Raw genomic sequence first — 25,623 nt, forward strand, 5'->3', positions numbered from 1 at the left:
CCACAATATTAAATGCGCAGATGCAGTATTAAAAAAAGGAGGTAAGTCACTGAAGGATCAGTGGTGACCTGTCATAAGCCCATAAGGTTGCATATGTAAGCAGACCACCACAAAATGCCCCACCCACAGACTTCCCACAGGCCATCCGAAAGCACTAGAATCTCATTAACTCAAAACTGCAAATACAAATTAAACTCTTTATGCATCAAATGGCCAAGTTCTCCAAAAAATGTGACATAGTTCTCATGGGAGATTTCAACTATCCAGACATTTGTTGGGAATCTCTCAGGCAAAACTAACAGGTCAAGGAAATTCTTATCCTCTCTTGCTGACAACTTTATCTTCCAAAAGGTAGGGGAGAAAACAAGGGGAACTGCTACCTTGGATCTAATCCTTATAAACAGGGAGGAAATGGTTGAGAAGGTAAAAGTGTCTGGGACCCTAGGAGGTAGCGACCATGCTATTTTAGAATTTTGGATAACTAGAGGATGAAGACCTGTGAAGACTCAGACGTCAAGGTTAGATTTCAGAAAGGCAGATTTTAAGGGATTCAGAAAGAGAATTGAAGGGATCCAATGGCTGGATATCTTTAAAGATAAAAATGTCCAGGAAGGATGGGAAATCTTGAAAAATGAAATTCTCAAAGCACAATTGTTAACAATTCCGAAAAGAGGGAAGAATAAGAAGCATTTAAGGAAGCCAGGATGGATGAACACAGAACTTAAGCACATGCTAAAAAGGAAGAAAAAAATGTTTATAAAATGGAAAGAGGGAGGCATATCTAAAGAAGAATATAATGCTGTCTGCAGAACCTGCAGGGCACAAATCAGATTATCTAAAGCTGACAATGAATTGAGGCTTGCAAGAGATGTCAAAAGCAATAATAAAGGATGTAGGGGATATGTCAAAAGTAAAAGAAAAGTCAAAGATGCTATAGGATTTTTACAGGATGAAAATGATGAAATGGTAAGACAGGATGTTGAGAAGGCCGAACTTTTAAATTCCTATTTTGCATCTGTTTTCTCTCAGAAAGGAAATGAAACATCAACTGTTCTTCACTGTCCTATTAAGGGAATAGAAGAATCCAGGATATCTGTAAACAGAAAGATAGTGAGGAAACACTTAGCTAACCTAAATTAATTCAAGCCTCCAGGTCCAGATGAATTACACCCCAGAGTACTGAAGGAGATAGCAGAAGAAATCTTTGAACCCCTCTCCATAATCTTTGAAAATTCTTGGAGAACAGGAGAAGTCCCAGAAGACTGGAGAAGAGCAAATGTTGTTCCTATCTTCAAAAAGGGGAAGAAGGTGGACCCAGGCAACTATAGGCCGGTGAGTCTGGCTTCTATACCAGGAAAGATCTTTGAACAAATTATTAAACAACATGTATGTCAGTACCTGGATAAGAATGAAGTGATTAAACAGAGTCAGCATGGGTTTGTAACTAATAAGTCATGTCAGACTAACTTAATTTCCTTCTATGACGGAATCACTGATTGGGTGGATCAAGGAAATGCTGTAGATATTGTATATCTTGACTTCAGCAAAGCATTTGACAAAGTATCTCATACAATCCTTATTGAAAAAATGACTAAGTATGGAATGGACAAGGCAACTGTTAGGTGGATTCATAACTGGCTTAGTGATCGGACCCAAAGAGTGGTCGTAAATGGCTGCATATCCAGTTGGAAGAATGTCTCAGGTGGGGTACCACAGGGCTCTGTCCTGGGCCCTGTATTGTTCAACATCTTTATCAATGATTTAGATGAAGGAATTGAGAGTAAACTGATTAAATTTGCTGATGACACAAAGCTAGGAGGGATAGCTAATACTAGAGAAGAGAGAGAAGAGGATTCAAAAAGATATAAATAAACTGGAGAAGTGGGCAGCAACTAACAGAATGGTTTTTAACAGGGAAAAATGCAAAGTACTACATCTGGGCAATAAAAATGAAAAAAGCATATACAGAATGGGAGGAATAGAGCTAAGCAACAGCACATGTGAAAAAGACTTGGGTATACTAATAGATCACAGACTGAATATGAGTCAACAGTGTGATGCAGCAGCAAAAAAGGCAAATGCAATTCTAGGATGTATTAAAAGAAGCATACAGTCTAGATCATGTGAAGTCATTATTTCCCTCTACTCCTCTTTGGTCAGACCTCATCTGGAATATTGTGTCCAGTTTTGGGCACCACATTTTAAAAAAGACATCAAGAAACTGGAGCAAGTTCAGAAAAGAGCGACCAGAATGGTGACCGGTCTGCAAACCCTGTCTTATGAGGAAAGGTTGCAGGATTTGGGATTGTTTAGTTTGCAAAAGAGAAGAACGAGAGGAGACTTAATAGCTGTCTACAAATATCTAAAGGGCTGTCACATTGTAGAAAGATCAACTTTATTCTCATTTGCATAAGGAAAGACTAGAAGCAATGGGATGAAACTGAATGGGAGGAGACACAGATTAGATATTAGAAAAAACTTTTTGACAGTTAGAGTGATCAATGAGTGGAACAAGTTGCCACGAGAAGTGGTGAGTTCTCCTTCAATGGAAGTCTTCAAACAGAGGCTGGACAGACAACTGACTGGGATGATTTAGCGAATCCTGCTTTGAGCAGGGGGTTGGACCAGATGGCCCAGGAGGTCCCTTCCAACTCTACGATTCTATGATTCTATGATTCTATGATACACCAACCACAAGACAGATTTCATCAACCAAGGCATTACTGTAATCAGTATATCGGCGCCGACCTGACAATGCTTGTAGTTTACTTACCAAAATCCTGATAACAGGTTTGCTAGTAGAAAAGTATTGACAATCGTGAGCAGATTGCTTTGATAATGTGACTTTTTTTCTAATGGCAATTAGTGGCAGCTATGTGCAACTGTTTATCCATATGTCTAGAATGTACATTCAGCATAACATTATAAATTGTCAACCTGAACATAATGACCAAGTGCAGCCTAGTACCTTAAGTCTGTTTTCACTCCCGGGTAACTTACGATTAGTCTTCTGGGGTCCACAGGCTTCTCAAATTTTATATTATTGACTTGCTACATTAAAGGGCAGATGCCACAATACTGTAGAGCTGTGTAAAAGGAATCATGTAGTATATTTTTGTCTGAAGGTGTAATTATATATAAACAGCACATAAATAAAGTATTTATGTATCTATGTATGTATATATACACACATGTATATATACAGCTCTGGCAAAAGTTAAGAGACCACCACATCAAAACCCTGTCATAGACAGCCCATTCTCCAGATCCCATTGAACCCCATTGAAAACCTCTGAAATGTAATCAAGAGGATGATGGATAGTAACAAGCAATCAAAGAAGAACTGCTTAAATGTTTGCGCCACAAGCAGTGTGAAAGACTATGCTGTGAAGATATGAGATGTGCAGCATCTTAAACAATGGATACTGGAAGCCTGTGCTAGCATTTCTTCTGCGGTGTTGCTATATGTGTGTCAAGAGTGGGAGAAGAGGGTTGCATTGACAATCCAACACAATGGGCAGTACTTTGAACACATTTTATAAGTGGTCATAAACTTGTAAATAACTCATGAAAGAATAAAGCTACATTAACCCCTTCCTGACATCAGACGTACTATCCCGTCCATGGGACCCGGGCCCCTATGCCCATGGACGGGATAGTACGTCTACCGCGATCAGCGGCGCCCACGTGGTGAGCGCCGCTGATCGCGGCCGGGTGTCAGCTGATTATCACAGCTGACACCCGGCACTATGTGTCAGGGGCGGTCACGGACCGCCCCCGACACGTTAACCCCTTGCACACCGCGATCAAACATGATCGCGGTGTACCGGGAGTTAAAGGGAAGCATCGGCAGGGAGGGGGCTCCCTCCGTGCTTCCCTGAGCCCCCACGGCAGCGCAATGTGCAGCGCTGCTGCGGGGGACTCCTTTCCTCCAGGCCCCCGGATCCAAGATGGCGACGGGGGCCTTCGGGGGCCTGGAGGAAGCTGGCTTCCTCAGTGCCTGCAAAGTGCAGGCATGAGGAAGCCTTGTGCACTGGCTGTGACAGATTGCTGATCTGTCACAGTGATCTGTGATGTGACAGATCAGCGATCTGTCACAGGACAGTGATGTCCCACCTGGGACTATGTAATAAAGTAAAAAAAAATTAAAAAAAAGTGTAAAAATAATTTTAAAAAAATCGCCAAATAAATTAGTAAAAAAAAAAAAAATATTCCCCAATAAATTCATTTTTGAAAATAAAAAAAAAACAAAACAATAAAAGTACACATATTAGGCATCACCGCGTCCGTAACGACCCGCCCTATAAAACTGTCCCATTAGTTAACCCCTTTAGCGAACCCCTTAAAAAATAAAAATAAAAAACGAAGCAAAAAATAATGATTTATTATCATACCGCCAAACAAAAAGTGTAATAACGCGCGATCACAAAGACGCATATAAATATCCATGGTACCGCTGAAAACGTCATCTTGTCCCGCAAAAAGCGAGCCACCACACAGCATCATCAGCGAAAAAATAAAAAAGTTATAGCTCGCAGAATAAAGCGATGCAAAAATAATTATTTTTTATATAAAATAGTTTTCATTGCATAAAACCGACAAAACATAAAAAAACGACCTAAATGAGGTATCGCTGTAACCGTCCCGACCCGAAGAATAAAACCGCTTTATCAATTTTACCGCACGCGGAACGGTGTAAACGCACTCCCCCAAAAGAAATTCATGAAACGCTGGTTTTTGTTCATTCTGCGTCCCAAAAATCGGAATAAAAAGCGATCAAAAAATGTCACATGCCCGAAAATGGTACCAATAAAAACGTCAACTCGTCCCGCAAAAAATAAGACCTCACATGACTCGGTGGGTCAAAATACGGAAAAATTATAGCTCTCAATATGTGGTGATGCAAAAACTATTTTTACAATAAAAAGCGTCTTTTAGCGTGCGACAGCTGCCAAAAATAAAAACCGCCATAAATAGTAAATCAAACCCCCCGTTATCACCCCCTTAGTTAGGGAAAAATAATAAAATTAAAAAAATGTATTTATTTCCATTTTTCCATTAGGGCTAGGGTTAGGGCTAGGGCTAGGGTTAGGGTTAGGGTTAGGGTTAGGGTTAGGGTTAGGGCTAGGGTTAGGGCTAGGGTTAGGGTTGGGGCTGAGATTAGGGTTAGGGGTGTGTTGGGGTTCGGGTTGGAGTTAGAATTGGGGGTTTCCACTGTTTGGGCACATCAGGGGCTCTCCAAATGCAACATTGCGTCTGATCTCAATTCCAGACAATTCTGAGTTGAAAAAGTCATATGGTGCTCCTTCCCTTCCAAGCTCTGCCATGCGCCCAAACAGTGTTTTACCCCCACATGTAGGGTATCAGCCTACTCAGGACAAATTGCAAAACAATTTTTGGGGTCCAATTTCTCCTGTTACCCTTAGGAAAATAAAAAATTGGGGGCAAAAATATCATTTTTGTGGAAAAAAAATGTTTTTTTTATTTTCACGTCCGAGCGTTATAAACTTCTGTGAAGCACTTGGGGGTTCAAAGTGCTCACCACACATCTAGATAAGTTCCGTGGGGGGGTCTAGTGTCCAAAATGGGGTCACTTGTTGGGAGTTTCAATAGTTTAGGTACATCAGGGGCTCTCCAAACGCACATGACACCCGCAGACGATTCCATCAAAGTCTGCATTCCAAAATGGCACTGCTTCCCTTCCGAGCCCCGACAGTAGTTTTCTCCCACATATGGGGTGTCAGCGTACTCAGGACAAATTGGACAACAACTTTTGCGGTCCAATTTCTACTGTTACCCTTGGGAAAATGAAAAAATTGGGGACTAATTGATCATGTTTGTGGAAAAAATATGATTTTTTTATTTTCATGCCCGGGCATTATAAACTTCTGTGAAGCCCTTGGGGGTTCAAAGTGCTCACCACACATCTAGATAAGTTCCTTAGGGGTTCTCGTTTCCAAAATGGGGTCATTTGTGGGTGTTTCCACTGTTTAGGTACATTAGGGGCTCTCCAAAGGCAACATGACACCCGCAGACCATTCCATCAAAGTCTGCATGCCAAAACATCACTACTTCCCTTCCGAGCCCTGACGTGTGTCCATACAGTAGTTTTCTCCCACATATGGGGTGTCAGCTTACTCAGGACAAATTGGACAACAACTTTTGGGGTTCAATTTCTCCTGTTACCCTTGGGAAAATAAAAAAAATGGTGACTAAAAGATCATGTTTGTGGAAAAAATATGAATTTTTTATTTTCACGCCTGGGCGTTATAAACTTCTGTGAAGCACTGGGGGGTTCAAAGTGCTCACCACACATCTAGATAAGTTCCTTGGGGGGTCTAGTTTCCAAAATGGTGTCATTTGTGGGGGGTTTCCACTGTTTAGGTGCATCAGGGGTTTTCCAATCGCGACATGGTGTCCGATCTCAATTCCAGCCAAAAACGTCAAATGGCGCTGCTTCCCTTCCAAGCTCTGCCTTGCGCCCAAATAGTGGTTTACCCCCACATGTGGGGTATCATCGTACTCATGACAAATTGTACAATAACTTTTAGGGTGCTGTTACCCTTGGAAAAATAAGAATTGAGGGTGAAAAGATCATTTTTGTGGAAAAAATATGATTTTTTAATTGTACGGCTTTATGTTATAAACTTCTGTGAAGCCCTTGGGGGTTCAAAGTTCTCACCACACATCTAGATAAGTTCCTTAGGGGGTCTAGTTTCCAAAATGGTGTCATTTGTGGGGGGTTTCCACTGTTTAGGTACATCAGGGGTTTTCCAATCGCGACATGGTGTCCGATCTCAATTCCAGCCAAAAACGTCAAATGGCGCTGCTTCCCTTCCGAGCTCTGCCATGCGCCCAAATAGTGGTTTACCCCCACATGTGGGGTATCAGCGTACTCAGGACAAATTGCACAATAACTTTTAGGGTGCTGTTACCCTTGGAAAAATAAGAATTGAGGGTGAAAAGATCATTTTTGTGGAAAAAATATGATTTTTTAATTGTACGGCTTTATGTTATAAACTTCTGTGAAGCCCTTGGGGGTTCAAAGTTCTCACCACACATCTAGATAAGTTCCTTAGGGGGTCTAGTTTCCAAAATGGCGTCATTTGTGGGGGTTTTCCACTATTTTGGTACACCAGGGGTTTTGCAATCGCGACATGATGTCCGATATCAATTCCAGCCAAAAACGTCAAATGGCGCTGCTTCCCTTCCGAGCTCTGCCATGCGCCCAAATAGTGGTTTACCCCCACATGTGGGGTATCAGCATACTCAGGACAAATTGCACAATAACTTTTAGGGTCCTGTTACCCTTGGGAAAATAAAAATTGGGGTGAAAAGATCATTTTTGTGGAAAAAATATGATTTTTTAATTGTACCGCTGTACGTTATAAACTTCTGTAAAGCCCTTGTGGGTTCAAAGTTCTCACCACATATCTAGATAAGTTCCTTAGGGGGTCTAGTTTCCAAAATGGGGTCACTTGTAGGGGGTTTCCACTGTTTAGGTACATCAGGGACTCTCCAAACGTGACATGGCGTCCGATCTGAATTCCAGCCAATTTTGCATTGAAAAAGTCAAACGGCGCTCCTTCCATTCTGAGCTCTGCCATGCGCCGAAACAGTCGTTGCCCCCCACAAATCAGGTATCAGTGTACTCAGGACAAATTGCACAATAACTTTTGCAGTCCAATTTCTCCTGTTACCCTTGGTAAAATAAAAAAAATTGAACCTGAAGTATTTTTTTTGTGAAAAAAAGTTAGATGTTCATTTTTTTTTAAATATTCAAAAAAATTCCTGTGACGCACCTAAAGGGTTAATAAACTTCTTGAATGTGGTTTTGAGCTCCTTAAGGGGTGCAGTTTTTAGAATGGTGTCACTTTTGGGTATTTTCTATCATATAGACCCCTCAAAGTGGCTTCAAATGTGATGTGGTCCTAAAAATAAAATGGTGTTGTAAAAATGAGAAATCGCTGGTCAACTTTTAACCCTTATAACTTCCTAACAAAAAAAAATTTTGGTTCCAAAATTGTGCTGATGTAAAGTAAACATGTGGGAAATGTTAGTTATCAAGTTTTTTGTGTGCCGTATCTCTGTGATTTAAGGGCATAAAAATTCAAAGTTGGAAAATTGCGAAATTTTCAAAATTTTTGTCAAATTTCCGTTTTTTTCACAAATAAATGCAAGTTATTTGAATGAAATTTTACCACTAACATGAAGTACAATATGTCATGAGAAAACAATGTCAGAATCACCGGGATCCATAGAAGCGTTCCAGAGTTATGACCTCATAAAGGTACAGTGGTCAGAATTGTAAAAATTGGCCCGGTCATGAACGTGCAAACCACCCTTGGGGGTGAAGGGGTTAAAACCAAGTACACCATTGTTTTTTTTGTGAAATTCTCAATAAATTTGATGTGTCACATGACCCTCTTTCTACTGGAAAAAATAAAGTGGATCCAAAATGGCCGACATCAAAATGGCCACCATGGTCACCACCCATCTTAAAAAGTTTCCCCCCTCCCATATACTAATGTGCCACAAACAGGAAGTTGATATCACCAACCATTCACATTTTATTTAGGTGTATCCATATAAAAGGCCCACACTGTATATACATATACATAATGTGTGTATACTATATGTGAGTGTATATATATATATATATATATATATATATATATGTCCTGTATATATATCTTATTTATATATACTGCTTGGCCGTTTGTTTCCAGAGAGCCCTATACAACAGTCCATACTGCCTGATCAAATTGCTGTCACCAGATTAAAAAAAATATATTAAAAACATTATCCTGTGCCTAAACAAAAGTATGTGCACCCGTTATTTGAACGATAATATCTTCACTATGAGAACGTCATGTATCACACATGAATTATTCATAAAGCAGCAAATAAAGAGATCTGCAGTCAGCAAATAGATACCAGGCTTGCCAATTATCTTATTTCTGCAGAGCTCTCTCTTCTCAGTTAACATCGCTGGCAGCTGCTCTTTTAAATCATTCATCAATGTGGTAAGAGGCGCACTATGGACGTGGGCACCAAACATCTGAATTTCCTTTGTTTACACGCTGGGAGTTTAGCTTGTGGAATAAAATTATCATCCATGTAGACCCAAGAGAGCACAGAAGAGGTATCACGTGAATGGAATCCTGGAGGGTATTTTTAGTCCACTCGTCTTCTTTTTTTTTTTTTTTTTTTTGTTGCTGTAGTCAGCAGATTTTTACTTTTGTAACTTTGTTGTCACTCTTTGTTGCATATTTTTGTGTTGCCTATAATAAAAGGGGGAAACATTTAAGCCAGAAAACTGAAGCTATAGATAGGCTTGATAAAAATCAAGTTTGGGGTGATTGATGATAGGCAGCTGCCTATGGCACTAATTTTTTTTGGGGGGTCAAATTACACTTTTGGAATAAAAAACACATTTTTTGTATTTTTTTCCAATACTCCATATTTATGCACCATGCAAAAACAATTCTCGAATATATTTTCTGGATATCAAAGGGCCATGTCCCAAAACACCAATGCTTTCTTATGTGGCTGACCCATATTTAGTGTCCAAAGGGAGGTAGCATCTAAACCCCCTAGGAAAATATGACTCCAAGGTCTCTATTTCCTCATCTTGTTAATCTATAGACAGCAGACGAGCACCCACATGGAAAGCAGTTACACGTTATTGTAGGTCAGAAGAGTACAGAGCTTTGGGCAGTCTGTAAGTATAGAGACACATTGGTATGCATGTGAGCTGGAGACGTAAATTAGAAATTAATTAATAGATTGGAGCAATAAATAAATTGGTGTTACTTAAGGGCACTTAACTTTTATTTTATGTTCTCCATCACCATTTTGTTATTATTGTAGTGGGCTCTTTTTAGTATGACATTTTAGTTCACTGTCATTAACGATATTGTTTTATGGCTTATTTCTTATTAGGTCCAAGGGTTCCTGTTGTTACCATTCATAACAGCACCGACAACCAAAGTAAGTAATGCTGAAATAGCGCCTCTACGGATTGCTAGTAATAAGAAACATGGCTGATATTAGGCGCATGAAGGCATTTACAGCATGTAGCAACATTTGAGCAGAGCCGGGAAGGAAAGCTAGGAACTGTAGAAAATTAGTAATGTAACTGAGAAGAAAACTACTGCCAGTGATCTACCGGGATTACTAGATTTCTTTATTTCTGTTTTATGGTTTTTGCCTCAATTTCAAGCCATGGCAAATTTATGGATGAACGATCTGTAGGAAGATCGATCTTTGCAACCCTAGATTGGTCCACCAGTGTCTTTTCCACTGTTATCTCGATGGAATCAAGACATGGAGATGCTGATCTTATTCTCCTTGTTCCTTCTATTTTTCCAATCATGATGTCCTTCTCTAGTGATTACTCTTTTTGTCTACTGTGTCGAAAGTAGGCAAGAGGTATAATACTACTAATAATAAATTTTATTTCTATAGCGCCGACATATTCCGCAGCACTTTACATTTCAGAGGGGACATGTACAGATAATAGACATTACAGCATAACAATAGTCACATAGATCATAACAGATACCAAGAGGAATGAGGGCCCTGCTCGCAAGCTTACAATCTATGAGGAAAGAGGTAGACACAAAAGGTGGGTTGTAACAATTGCCCTGATTGTATGGACCAGCCATAATGTTAAGTGTGTAACAGTACAGACATGGATGCATAAAGCATGTGGGAACATGATGCGGGGAACCTGGTTATGGTAAAACTTTTGGCTGTGCCACACAGGGATAGATTAGGTTAATGCGATAGGCCAGTCTGAATAAATGCGTTTTCAGAGCACACTTAAAATTGTGGGGATTGGGGACTAATCGTATTGACCTGGGAAGAGCATTCCAAAGAATTGGCGCAGCACATGTATAGTCTTGGAGACGGGAGTGGGAGGTTCTGATTATTGAGGATGCTAACCTCAGGTCATCAGCAGAACGGAGGGCACGGGTAGGGTGGTATACTGAAACAAGGGAGGAGATTAGGGTGGTGCTGAGCCATGGAGAGCTTTGTGGGTGAGGGTAATAAGTTTGTACTGGTTTCTGAAGTGGATGGGTAGCCAGTGTAATGACTTGCACAAAGTAAAGGCGTCGGTGTAATGATTGGCGAGGAATATGATCCTGGCTGCAGCATTCAAGACAGATTGGAGGAGGGAGAGTTTGGTAAGAGGGAGGCCGATTAGAAGAGAGTTACAATAGTCGAGATGAGAATGAATAAGAGAAACAGTAAAAGTTTTTGCGGAGTCAAAAGTAAGAAAAGGTCGAATTCTAGAAATGTTTTTGAGGTGCAGATAACAAGAGCGAACCAGTGATCGTATCTGGAGGGCAAAGGAAAGCTCGGAATCAAGTGTGACCCCAAGACAGCAGGCATGTTGCTGGGGAGTAATAGTGGAACCACACACGGAAATGGCAATGTCAGGTATAGGTACATTAGTAGAGGGAGGAAACACCAGGTGTTCAGTCTTTGACAGGTTCAGTTTCAGATATAGTGAGGACATGATGTTAGACACAGCGTTTAGACAATCGCTGGTGTTTTCTAGAAAGGCTGGCATGATGTCAGGAGAAGAAGCATATAATTGGGTGCCATCAGCATAGAGATGGTACTGGAAACCAAATCTACTGATTGTTTGACCAATAAGGGCAGTGTACAAAGAGAAGAGGAGGGGGCCTAGAACCGATCCTTGAGAAACAACAGTAAGGGGGAGATAAGAGGAGGAGGAACCAGCAAAAGATACAGTAAAGGAGCGGTCAGAGAGATAGGAGGAGAACCAGGAGAGAACAGTGTCCTTGAGGCCAATGGAATGGAGCATAGTGAGGAGGAGCTGATGATAGTGTCGAATGCTGCAGAGAGATCCAAGAGAATTACCATGGAGTACCGACCATTTGATTTAGCTGTTAGTCGATCATTAGAGACTTTAGTAAGGGCAGTTTCAGTAGAGTGTAAAGAGCGGAAACTGGATTGGAGAGGGTCGAGAAGAGAGTTATCAAAGAGATAGCGGATAAGACGGGAGTGGACCAGTCGTTCCCGGAGTTGAGAGAGGAAGGGAAGATTAGAGACAGGTCTATAGTTAGTGGCTCAGTTTTGGTCGAGGGATGGTTTTTTAAGTAGTGGATGCATGATGCCATGCTTAAATGAGGAGGGAAAGATACCAGAAGAGAGAGAGAGGTTAAATATTTTAGTTAGGTGATGGGTGACAGCAGGGGAAAGGGGCTGGAGTAGATATGACGGAAATGGGTCACTGGTGCAAGTGGTTGGGCGAGAAGATGCAAAGAGCCTGCTTTCTTCTTCTTCTGTGACTGGTTCAAAATCAGAGAGTGAGCTAGATGCAGAGGGGGAGGGAGGACAGTGCATGGTATGAGGTGATTGGGAGATAATTTCCTGTCGGATCTGGTCAATTTTTTCTTTTTCTTTGAAGTAATTCGCCAGATCATCAGCTCGAAGCTCCGTGGTTGGGGCCTGTACTCTTGGGTTGAGTAGAGAATGAAAAGTGTCAAAGAGATGTTTAGGGTTATTGGACAGTGAGGTGATGAGGGTGTTGAAATAGGTTTGTTTTGAGAGGTGAAGGGCAGTGTTGTATGTTCTAAGCATAAAATTATAATGGATGAAATCTTCGTGTATCTTTGTGAAAAGCGGTATCTTTGTGATCCTTGTTTCGACTGACATCTCTGGCTTGAATTGTCCCAAAAATGATTTATTTGTCCTTCTTACCTTTACATTGTCTTTAAAATCAGTGGAATAGTGATTTCTGTGTTTAACATAAATTTCTGCATAATGAAAATTTACCTATGTCATTAAAAAGATTGTCAAGAAGAAGGGGTAGGGAGCACCACCAAGGGTAAATAGCAAAGCCACTAAGGAAGACTCAAGGTCTCCAAAAATTCATTTATAAACAGCAGAAAAAAAGGCAGCAACACTTACCTGCCCAGGTCTAGGAACAAATGCACTGCAGGGTGCAGCCAGCCCATAAAGCAAGATGTTAGCAACACAGGTGCAAAACACCAGATTAACAGCCACTCTCCACATATCCATTCCTGGAGGGGGTGACTGCCCCATATAAAATTGCACAATAAAGGCCCGCATAGGGCACTGTTCACACAAGAGAACTACACAGAGTCTGGCTCACAGCCTATTAGTCACGCCCCTACTATTCGACAAAACCACCAAGGGGCAAAAAAACATATAAATTAGAAAATAAGCAAGGGGTGCTGCACAATGCATAGGCAGAGACAAATGATCAAAAGGAGAAAAAAGACCCCAACATATAGAGCGCACACCCAAGACAATGAGGTATGTGATCAATACATATCAATTTTATTAGAAGACAAAAGCACACAATAAAAACATTTAAAAAAGCAAGGCGCACCCCAAAATGTCCCAAACAGGTCAGACAATAAACCCTAATAAACAGACATCACTAGTAAGAGATGTGTAATTAGACAAAATGTACATAATAATACACAGAATATGACCCAACAACCCTAAATCTGGGCATCCCTGAGAAAAAAAAATGACGCACAGCTGCTCACTAAAACATGGTTATCAAGAGTCCAGGAGGCACTATAGGTGAAGTAGCCATCCACTACAGGAGTAGAGGGAGTAATACACCAACACTTCCCCTGACGAAGCTGCACTTAGCAGCGATACGTCAGGGGACATGTCAGTGTTTTTGTCTTCTAATAAAATTGATATGTATTGATCACATACCTCATTGTCTTGGGTGTGCGCTCGATATGCTGGGGTCTTTTTTCTCCTTTTGATCATTAAAAGGATTGTCTGGATCACAAGATATTGATGGCCTTTGCTCAGGATTGGTTCTCAATATCAGCGCACTAGTCCCCCCTGGCTCAAGCCAGTGTCCCATCCCCTGATGATGCCACAGATTAAACATGTTGGGGGAACTAGTGCAGTGATGTCTATGTCCTATTCTGACAGATAAGGGTTGGCACCCCAGGGTGCTACATAATGCACATAAGAAAAATAGCAGTGAGCACTTTAATATAATAATAAATTATTCAGATTAGGGACATAATATTTTATATACCCTAGTTAATTTTTAATATGTATAATAATAAAAGTTATATTTTAGGCTTTCTAGTGAGGGTTTATTTGGGGTCTCCCCAATTTGTTAATATTTAATGTATCCCTCCAAAGCCTTTCCATCCGCAAATTTGTAGTTTAAAGTCCTGAATATGCAAATTCAACACCCAGCATACCCCACTGATCAGCTGTTATTAGCACGGGAGGCAGGATGGATAAACATTGAACAGAGTTGTACTGTGCAGCTGTGTTTCATGTGTAGCAGCCCCTGCCGGGTACTGCAGATCAGCTACTATTCTATGGAATTAGAGTTGTTGAGTAAGAGCTGGTCTGCAGTACCTGGTTGTGTTTGCACCATTACAGGAGTCGTCTGGTCACAAGATATTGATGATCTAGCCTTTTTCAGTTTACAACTTTATTAACAAAAACAAATATAAAGGAAAAATAAGCGTCACCATGCAGAATGCAGACTTAAATGTAGTGCGCAAGTGGCAGTGATATATCTTAGCAATGATCTCTGGAATAATGCACTTAAAAGTTGACATATTTTTCTCTGTATACTTTCATAAAGTAAATAATATCAGAACTTCGATTACCGCCATATTGTTTTGTTATAGTTTTCCCATTACTAACACAATAACTTATTTTGCCGATTATCTGGCCCATAAATACATTCATGGAAGTTTAGTAGTTGTTTGAGAAATATAATTATCTTTTTAGCCATTTTATTTTGGATCATTGTTTACAATATGCTCTACAGTTTCGAAAAAAATATTATTCATGACACACGCTCGACCGCCTTTCCATTAATTCTCTGTAAGACTGGCAGAGTGCTGTACTTGGCATTCTCCAGCTTTCCCAAAAGGAAAGAATGCAGCAGCGATTGAACAGGCGCACTGCCACCCAATTCTAACAGGGGGAAAAGTGCACCTTTCTAGCAGTTGATGGCATCCTAACTGATGGACCGATCTATAAGTTATGATCTATCCTTGATCTAACCGGAAAAACCCTTTGATTAATTCTCTACTACTCTCTAGTTTACATGCTCAGTGGACCTTTTCACGACCGATGACATTTATACGTCATTGGCCATGTCCCTGCCTTTGATGCAGGCTCCGGTGCTCAGCGCACATATTTCCCCGCACTTGATGGCTGATTTAATCAAGCGACATTTAACTCACGCTTACCGGAAGCGTGTGGGAAATCCCATCCATTGGTGACGCCGTCACATGATCGCGGGTCACTGATGGGTCGGCATGACAACCAGAGATCTCCAGCAGACCTCTATGGTTGTCATTGCCATATTGCTATGAGCGCCGCCCAGTGGTCGGCGCTCATAGCAAGTGAGCATTTCTGCTGCACAAAGGCGATCTGATCATCACCTGTAAGTAGCAGAGCTGATCAGACAAGTGCAGCTACTAGTCTAATCTAGTAGTAAAAAAAAGCTTTTAAAAATATAAAAAGATATAAAAGGTCAAATCAACCCCCCTTTCGCCATAGTCAAAATAAAACAATAAAAAAATCAAACATACACGTATTTGGTATCACCATGTTCAGAATCGCCCGATCTATCATTATAAAAAAACTGAGCTGATCGCTAAACGGCATAATGAAAAAAATGTCAAAACACAAGAATTACGTTTTTTAGTAGCCACATTGCATTAAAGTAATCAAAAGATCGTATCTGCACCAAATTAGCATCATTAAAAACTTCAGCTTGCCATACAAAAAATAAGCCCTCACCTAACCCTAGATCACAAAAATTGGAGACGCTACGGGTGTCAGAAAATGGCACAATTTTCTTTTAACAAACTTTGGAATTTTTTTCATCACTTAAATAAAACAAAACCTATACATGTTTGGTGTCTGTGAACTCGTAATGAACTGGAGAATCCTAGTGGCAGGTCAGTTTTAGCATTTAGCTAACATGGTAAAAAAAAACAATAAATGTGGAACTGAACTTTTCTAGCAATTTCAACACACTTGGAATTTGTTTCCCATTTTCTAATACATGATATTTTAAAACCAATGGTTTCATTCAAAACTACAAGTCGTCCCGCAAAAAACAAGCTCATGTGGCCATTTTGTCAAAAAAATAAAAAAATTATGGCTCTGGGAAGAAGGGGATCAAAAAACGAAAACGAAAAAGCAAAAATACATCTGGTCGTTAAGGGGTTAACAACATTGTCAATCACATTTAACACTCGTCGGTCACAAACGCGTCACAAATCCTGACAATTGGCGCCCCTGTCGCATGATTGCGGGGTGCCACTTGGTTGTCATGACAGCCGGGGGTTAGCAGAAGACCCCCATGCCTGTCATTATTATACTCCTGTGAATGCCGACTTGTGGCTGGGGTTGAAGCACTGCTATGTAAAGCACAAGCAGTTGGATGAATGCAGCTTCAAGTCTCCTAAGGGGACTACTCAGTAAAGTAAAAAAAGACAAAAGTTTTTAAAAATATAAAAAACACAAACGTTCAAATCGCCCCTCTTTAAAAATAAAACAATAAAAACAAACCACACATGTTTGGTACCGCTACATTTAGAAATATCTGATCTATCAAAATATAAAGTAAATTAATCTGATCGGTAAACGGCATAATGAGAAAAAGAATTAAAACCCCAGAATTAAAGGGTTTTTTGGCCACCACAAAATTGTAATAAAATGCAATAAGAGGTTATCAATATATTGTATCTACCCCAAAATAGTATCAATAAAAGCGTCAGCTCGGGTCACAAAAAATAAGACGTCACTCACCCCAGATAATGAAAAATGAGAACGTTACGGGTCTTGGAGAATGACGACAAACGCAAAAACTTTTTTTTCCATATTTCTGAAGTTTTTTCACCACTTAAATAAAAAAAACTATATATGATTGCTATCTGCATACTCATACTGACCTAGGGAATCATATTGTTAGGTCAGTTTTACCATATTGTGAACATGGTAAATAAAAAAAAAACAAAAAAACAATTGTGGGATTGCACACCCCATTTGGCTTTTTTTTTTTTTCCATTTTCCAGTACACTATATGGTGAAATCAATGTTACCATTCAAAAGTACAACTTGTCCCTTAAAAACAAGCACCATACAGCCATATTGATGGAAAAATAAAAAGGTTATGGCTCTTGGAAGAAGGGAAGGAAAAAATGAAAAATGGAAAATCGCCCAGAGGTGAAGGGGATATGATCTAGGCCTTCTACCTAAAGGGACAAAGGGAATCTGTCACCTATTTTTTTGACTATCAGCTGCTGGCACCGCCATCAGGGGCTTATCTACAGCATTCTGTAATTCTGTAGATAAGCCCTTGATGTTACCTGAAAGAGAAGAAAAATGATTTATATTATACTCACCCAGGGGCGGTCCGGGTCCGGTTTTGGTCCGATGGGTGTCGCAGTCTGGTCCAGCACCTCCAATCTTCTAGCGATGACGTCCTCTGGTTTTCTTCGCGGCTCCTGCGCAGGCGCACTGCTCTGCCCTGTTGAGGGCAGAGCAGAATGCTGCAGTGCACAGGCGTCAAGAAAGGTCAGAGAGTTCCGGTGCCTGCGCACTGCAGTAGTCTGCTCTGCCCTCAACAGGGCAGAGCAGTGTGCCTGTGCAGGAGCCGCGACAGGAAGCAAAGAAGAGGACATCACCGTTAGCAGATGGGAGGCGCCGGACCGGACTGTGACACTCATCGGATCAAGACCAGACCCTGACCGCCCCTGGGTGAGTATAATATAACTCATTTTTTCTTCTCTTTCAGGTAACATCGGGGGTTTAGCTAGAGCATTACAGAATGCTGTAGATAATACCCTGATGGCGGTGCCGGCAGCTCATAGTCAAAAAATAGGTGACAGATTCCATTTAAAAAGATAATCCAACCTTTTAAAATCCATAGGATAAGCCATTAATATTAGATCCGTGGTCCCTCTTCTTTCTGCACCCCTGCCGATAGTTGTTTGAAGGGAATGTGAGTGCTTTTTCCAGAAGATTGCTGTTGGAAAAATAAAAGACTTTTTTTCTCATTTTGTCCAAAAAACTTCAATGCTTTACATAATTGTAGATTTACTTCACCAGATACTCAGGCATGAAGTTCATGTAAACAGTGCAGTGAATTGTAATGTCAGCCTCCTTTTTGATTATGGATCTGTGCACAACCAAAGCGGTTCTAATATACATTTCTATGCGGAGTTCTGTGTACTAAATTTAAGCAAGTTTCAGGCTCTGCCCTTAAAATACTTTTTCTTTCCTGACTACGTACTACCTAATTTTTCAGCAGATGTTAAAGCAATTTACTATTGCAAAATATGGGATCAGCTCTTTAATGTCTACAATTTAGCTGTCAATATTGTCAGCAGGATCATGTTGTGGCGCACAGCGGGGAATAGAATAATCCAGCACATTTAAATAAACACAGCCTGCAGGGCGACCACAGACGGGATGTAAATTATTAAAGACATACTTACCTCGGGCAAATATTAAGGTGTATCACAGCAAGGAGTTTCTTATTTATGCTCAAGAAATAATGGAGTAACTGAATTGGTGTGAACACTTTACTTTTTGAAGAGGGGGTCAGAAAACAATGAGGTTAAATTATCCATATTTCGGAAATATTTTTTGGGATTATGTTTATTCCAATCTGTTTGCTGCCTTAATGTTATTTCCCACAATGCAGAGCAGTGTTCGCTGTTTCATTAATGCAGAGTAGCAAATGATTATTCATTGTCCCATTACAGCTAAAGTTATTTCAGTTCTTTAATACAAAAAGTGAAACTCCTATATTATATAGAGTCATTACAAACAGTGATCTATTTCAAGTATTTATTTATGTTAATGTTGATGATTATGGCTTACAGCCAATGAAAACTCAAAAGTCATTATCTCAGTAAATTAGAATACTTTATAAAACCAGCCTGAAAAATGATTTTAAAATCCGAAATGTTGGCCTACTGAAATGTATATTCAGTAAATGCACTCAATACTTGGTCGGGGCTCCTTTTGCATCAATTACTGCATCAATGCGGCGTGGCATGGAGGTGATCAGCCTGTGGCGCTGCTGAGGTGTTATGGAAGCCCAGGTTGCTTTGATAGCAGCCTTCAGCTCATCTGCATTGCTGGGTCTGGTGTCTGTCATCTTCCTCTTGACAATACCCCATAGATTCTCTATGGCGTTAAGGTCAGGCGAGTTGCTGCCAATCAAGCACAGTGATACTGTTGTTTTTAAACCAGAAATTGGTACTTTTGGCAGTGTGAACAGGTATCAAGTCCTGCTGGAGAATGAAATTTCCATCTCCAAAAAGCTTGTCAGCAGAGGGAACCATGAAGTGCTCTAAAATTTCCTGGTAGACGACTGCGCTGACTTTGGTCTTGATAAATCACAGTGGACCTACACCAGCAGATGACATGGCTCCCCAAACCATCACTGATTGTAGAAACTTCACACTAGACCTCAAGCAGCTTGGATTGTGGCCTCTCCACTCTTCCTCCAGACTCTGGGACCTTGATTTACAACTGAAATGCAAAATTTACTTTCAGCTGAAAACAACACCTTGGACCACTGAGCAACAGTCCAGTTCTTTTTCTCCTTGGCCCAGGTAAGACACTTCTAGCGTTGTCTATTGGTCATGAGTGGCTTGACACAAAGAATGCGACACTTGTAGCCCATGTCCTGGATACGTCTGTGTGTGGTGGCTCTTGAAGCAATGACTCCAGTAGCAAGCAGTCCACTCCTTATGAATCCATTAATATTCTTGGATACAGTACTCTGTGAACAGCCAGCTTCTTTAGCAATGACCTTTCGTGGCTTACCCTCCTTGTGGAGTGTGTCAATGACTGCCTTCTGTACATCTGTCAAGTCAGCAGTCTTCCCCATGATTGTGGAGCCTACTGAAACAGAGTAAGGGAACTTTTTAAATGCTCAGGAAGCCATTGCAAATGTTTTTTTTGCTAATTATTCTAATTTACTGAGATAATAACTTTTGGGTTTTCATTGGCTGTAATCCACAATCATCAACATTAACAGAAATAAACACTTGAAATAGATCACTCTGTTTGTAATGACTCTATATAATATAGGAGTTTCACTTTTTGTATTAAAGAACTGAAATAAATTAACTTTTTGATGATATTCTAATTTTGTGAGAAGCACCTGTATAACAACTTGCCTTAGCTGTAATAGGACAATGAATAATAACCCATGTAGTGAGCAGTGTGAGAATTCAGCAGCAGCAGGGAGGAAGGACACTTAGGAACTCATCAATCAGGCTACGTGGGTGTAAACTCAGCAGGACCAAGGAGGAGGGACATTGAGCTGTCAATCAGGCTAGGTTGGTGGATATTGAGCAAAAATTGGCGTATATGATTATAACGCTATTTCAATATAGATTATCAAAGTAAGTTCATCAGCTTCAGCAGATCTATGATATCTCTTTAAAAATGTTATAGGGTTTGTATTTTGAAATCTGGTGACAGATCCATTTTAAGAATAGTTTTCACACGTTCAATATTTGGTCAGTATTTTACACCAGTATAAGATTAAAAAATGCAGAAGTGGTGACGTGTTTTTGTTATATTTTCCCTCTGATCGTTCCACTCCTGATTTTGGCTTACAAATACTGACCAAGTACTGAACATGTGAATGTGGCCTAAGACTTGGTTGAAATAGCATTTTCTCCTACGCTCAGTGGCCCCGTCGGGGCTTACATCTGAACCCTCCCCTGCAAAATTGGATTCAGGCATATGTGCCAATGGTACCATTGACAAAAATGATGTAGACGGAGTCACCGCGTGCTCCGTCTTACATCATATTTGGCCGCATTCGCCTATTGGAGGCGGGAATCAATATATAGTCTACTGTTTCTTGCTGTCCGCCTCCAATAGGCGTAAATGGCTGAAAATGATGGCCGACAGAGCACATAGTGACTCTGCACCATTGAACTCAATGGCCCCATTGGTGCATATGCCAGGATTTGGACATACGAGTAGCCCTGAGAGGGCTACTGAGCGTAGGTCAAAGCGCTAGCTGAACCAAGCCTAATATGTATGGCTACCTTTTACTACATTTTTCAGCTCTAGGCCATATATTATTTATCTACCATAGAGGCTTATAGTGAAAATAAAAATACATGATATTACAAAACAACATTTTCTATGCAAGAAGTCAATACATTAATTCATCTTTTTAATGAACGTTTTTAAACAATAGTTTATCATTATAGTGTTTTTGTTCCTTCTTGTTTTTTTTTTTTAAACAACTTATAAATTATAATAACTCATAATTTTATTGTATTTATAATACAAGAAATATAATCCAATATGATCAATGGTTATATTAGTGCACTGCAGAATAATGAATTAAAATTAACTTAGAAAGCTATTAATTTAAACTTTTAAGAATTTTCTGGCGATATACGAGTTCATTGCCGAGAGTTTCATCGCTTTTCTTGATGTTTTCTTTTTCAGCGCTATAAATTACTTGATAATGGCTAATTGCAACTCTCTTCAGAATATCATGGGGCATTCATATTTAACTGAGAAATAGCAATTTCTGCTTCATTGAATAACACATTCCCAGTGGTCCTAAAACCAAACCAGTGTGTCTTCTAGGAGATATGCCAATCTCCTCTAAGCCATAACTATTTATCCTTTCTAGTAATTATGGGAACAAACACAAGACTCTGCAAAATTCCCTTGAGTGACAGGCATCTTTCAGCTGATAAAGCGAGTTCTGTTAGTCTTAATTAAATGAGAATCACAATAAAGAATTGAGCTTATTATGTATTTTTATTATTATTTTTACACATAACAGCTTTTTTTACAGTTTTTATTATTTCACTAAGGGTTTTAGTTCCTACTTAAAATGAGGTTCGTGTTTATAGGAGCTCTGTATTAGACTTTTATTACACTTTACCAATAAACATTATTGTATCATAGTTAAAATCAATGAAACATTTTCTATAATCTGCTACCTGGGCTTTAACAAAAAAAATGACAAATAATGGATAGTCAATACTATATAGGTTCTGTAGATGCAATAAAGTAAAACTGCTGTCTTAGGAGAAATAATAATTTTCTAATGCTTCAGAATGTAAAAGTAATAAAAAAGCAGGGATTAAAGGGATTGATTTTAATGTTGCACTTTCAATGATTTAAACAACATCAGATACTTGAGCTCCAACACTATTATTTCCTGACTAGATGGTGGCCCGATTCTAACGCATCGGGTATTCTAGAATATGTATGTAGTTTATTTATGAAGATTTAAGAATAATGCAATGAATACACAGGATTTTCCAGGTAAAATATATACATTATCATTAAATGTTATTGCTCATAGATCTTAATAAAACTGAACGAAATTATTAAACACATTATCAAAATATAATAATAACAATAGTAATTATAATCTTTATTTGTATAGCGCCAACATATTCCGCAGCGCCTTACAGTTTAACAGTTCCAAACATAAGTCATAAGTAACAACGTTATCAATACAATAATTAAAGCAAAATAAGACGACCCTGCTCGTGAGAGCTTACAATCTACAATGAGGTGGGCGAGATACAAAGTACAGGTGTGTATTTACAATGGTGTATTTACAATGATGGTCCAGCCATCGTGAGGGAGTGAGGGATGGATGGAGATAGTGAATGGGCTACTCATGCACACTTACACATAGAATGACTGTGATTAGTGAATATGATAGGCCGCTTTGAACAAATGTGTTTTGAGGGAGCGCCTGAAACTATGCAAATTGTGGATAGTCCTAATTTTTGGGGGTAGAGCATTCCAGAGGATTGGTGCAGAGCGGGAGAAGTCTTGGAGTCGAGAGTGGGAGTGTCATGATCCAGCATGGATCATGACAGATAAAAGCACATGTAACCTTTTTTTTTCCTTAAGCTGTGTGCTTAAGTTTGGTTTTGCCCCCAGTGGCCATTAGGATTATTACACAGTGGTGTTTTTTGTTCTAGTTTGCCCCCGGTGGTAGTGAGCGTCATTGCACTCTGGTTTCTTTAGTTTAGTGCATGTGATATAAAGCAGGTGTGATTGCTGGCTCTTACCTATAAAAGAGTGTCAGGTGTTGCAATCACTGTTGATGATAGTGTTCATTTCAACCATCCTTGGTGGAGGAAGTATCTAGAGAGAGGTCCTGGCAGCTCAGTCAGAGCCCTGTTGTGGAAGGATTCAGAGGGGATTTCCTTGCAGCTCTGACAGAGCTTGGTGGCAGCTATTCAGGAGGAAAGCTGCATTCTGGTGGTGGACTCTGTTGCTGGGAGCAAGAGCAACAGAGCAAAGCTAAGTGGTGTTTCCCTGTCTGTATTTTTCCTGGTGTGTATTAGTACAGCGGTGGGGCCAGTGCCTGCATCACCCAGCTCCCTAGCAAGGGATAAGTGTAGGGTGTGCTAGGGTGGCAGGTATCCTGATCGTCGCCCGGTGCGGAACCGGCCTAGGGAACGTTAGGAGTGTCCACGTGACAGGGAGGAACGGATTAGTGCAGAGGTTAGTCGAAAGTCGTTTGCAGAGCGCAGTGGTCGGTTAGGCCCATAGACAGAAATGAGGGAGGAGATGTAGGGGGGTGCTGCACTGTGGAGAGATTTGTTGGTGAGAACAAGTACTTTAAATTGGATCCTACAGTGAATGGACAGCCAATGTAAGGATTGGCAAAGAGCGGACGTGTCCGAGTACTGATTAGCCAGATGGACGATCCTGGCCGCTGCATTAAGTATGGACTGGAGAGGGGATAGTCAAGTAATGGGGAGGCCAATTAATAGAGCGTTGCAGTAATCCAGGTGGGAGTGGATCAATGCTACAGTGAGGGTTTTAGTTGTTTCCATGGTGAGAAAATGGCGGATTCTACAGATGTTCTTTAGGTGTAAGCGGCAAGAATGGGCAAGAGATTGTATATGGGATGTGAAGGAGAGATTGGTGTCAAACATAATACCCAGACAGCGCGCCTGCTGCCAGGGTGTTATTGTGGTGCCACCCACGAAGAGGGAAATGTCAGATTTAGGGAGGTTAGTAGATGGCGGGAGCAGAAGTTCAGTTTTGGAGAGGTTGAGTTTCAGATAGAGCGCAGACATGATGTTGGAGACTGCAGACAGACAGTCACTGGCGTTCTTTAGTACAGCGGGTGTAAGGTCGGGGAATGACGTATATAGTTGTGTGTCATCAGCATAAAGATGGTACTGAAAGCCAAATCTGCTGATGGTCTGTCCATTTGGGGCCGTGTAGAGAGAGAAGAGAAGGGGGCCAAGGACTGAGCCCTGAGGTACCCGACAGCGAGAGGAAGAGGAGAAGACGTGGAGCCAGAGAACAAAACACTGAAGGAGTGGTCAGAAAGATAGGAAGAGGGTTAAATTCCACGCCAATATCGCTGATTGGTCGCTGGGCGCGACCAATCAGATAAGCGTGGTTCAACTCCCGTGGCAATTCGCGGGCGGACTGCACCTGTCGCTGATTGGTCGTGCCCGGCCAGCCGTGACCAATCAGGCTAGCGCCGGTCATCTCCTGGCACTGACCTCCATGCGGCAGATGACCCGTGCCAACCGTCGGTAGATCAGCCAACGGTAGGGGTGGTGTTCTAATTCCATGCCAATTCGCGGCCGGACTGCGCCTGTCGCTGATTGGTCGTGCCCGGACAGCTGAGATCAATCAGCGACGAGGGATTCGCAGCCGGACTGCTCCTGTTGCTGATTGGTCGCGGACGGCCCGGCGCGACCAATCAGCGACGCGGGATTTCCGTTACAGACAGACAGACAGAATTAGACAATTACAGTGGGGAAAAAAAGTATTTAGTCAGTCAGCAATAGTGCAAGTTCCACCACTTAAAAAGATGAGAGGCGTCTGTAATTTACATCATAGGTAGACCTCAACTATGGGAGACAAACTGAGAAAAAAAATCCAGAAAATCACATTGTCTGTTTTTTTTTTCATTTTATTTGCATATTATGGTGGAAAATAAGTATTTGGTCAGAAACAAAATTTCATCTCAATACTTTGTGATATATCCTTTGTTGGCAATGACAGAGGTCAAACGTTTTCTGTAAGTCTTCACAAGGTTGCCACACACTGTTGTTGGTGTGTTGGCCCATTCCTCCATGCAGATCTCCTCTAGAGCAGTGATGTTTTTGGCTTTTCGCTACACGGACTTTCAACTCCCTCCAAAGGTTTTCTATAGGGTTGAGATCTGGAGACTGGCTAGGCCACTCCAGGACCTTGAAATGCTTCTTACGAAGCCACTCCTTCATTACCCTGGTGGTGTTCTTTGGATCATTGTCATGTTGAAAGACCCAGCCACGTTTCATCTTCAATGCCCTTGCTGATGGAAGGAGGTTTGCACTCAAAATCTCACGATACATGGCCCCATTCATTCTTTCATGTACCCGGATCAGTCGTCCTGGCCCCTTTGCAGAGAAACAGCCCCAAAGCATGATGTTTCCACCACCATGCTTTACAGTAGGTATGGTGTTTGATGGATGCAACTCAGTATTCTTTTTCCTCCAAACATGACAAGTTGTGTTTCTACCAAACAGTTCCAGTTTGGTTTCATCAGACCATAGGACATTCTCCCAA

The 25,623-nt window shown here is 40.8% G+C and overlaps 1 protein-coding gene across 3 annotated transcripts in view; it reads left to right on the forward strand.

Moving 5' to 3' along the window:
• DPP6 (dipeptidyl peptidase like 6) overlaps positions 1-25,623 on the forward strand; it is a 1,805,197-nt gene that overhangs the window by 1,715,649 nt on the left and 63,925 nt on the right. For all 3 annotated transcript variants that reach the window (XM_073581572.1, XM_073581570.1, XM_073581571.1), the window contains exon 17: positions 9,946-9,993. In XM_073581572.1, the coding sequence (XP_073437673.1) occupies positions 9,946-9,993 (48 nt within the window). The remainder of the gene's footprint in view (positions 1-9,945; positions 9,994-25,623) is intronic.

This window comes from Dendrobates tinctorius, unplaced genomic scaffold (genome assembly GCF_039654945.1).
Source record: "Dendrobates tinctorius isolate UK_male_01 unplaced genomic scaffold, ASM3965494v1 ptg000070l, whole genome shotgun sequence".
In the NCBI taxonomy this organism is placed as follows: Eukaryota; Metazoa; Chordata; class Amphibia; order Anura; family Dendrobatidae; genus Dendrobates; species Dendrobates tinctorius.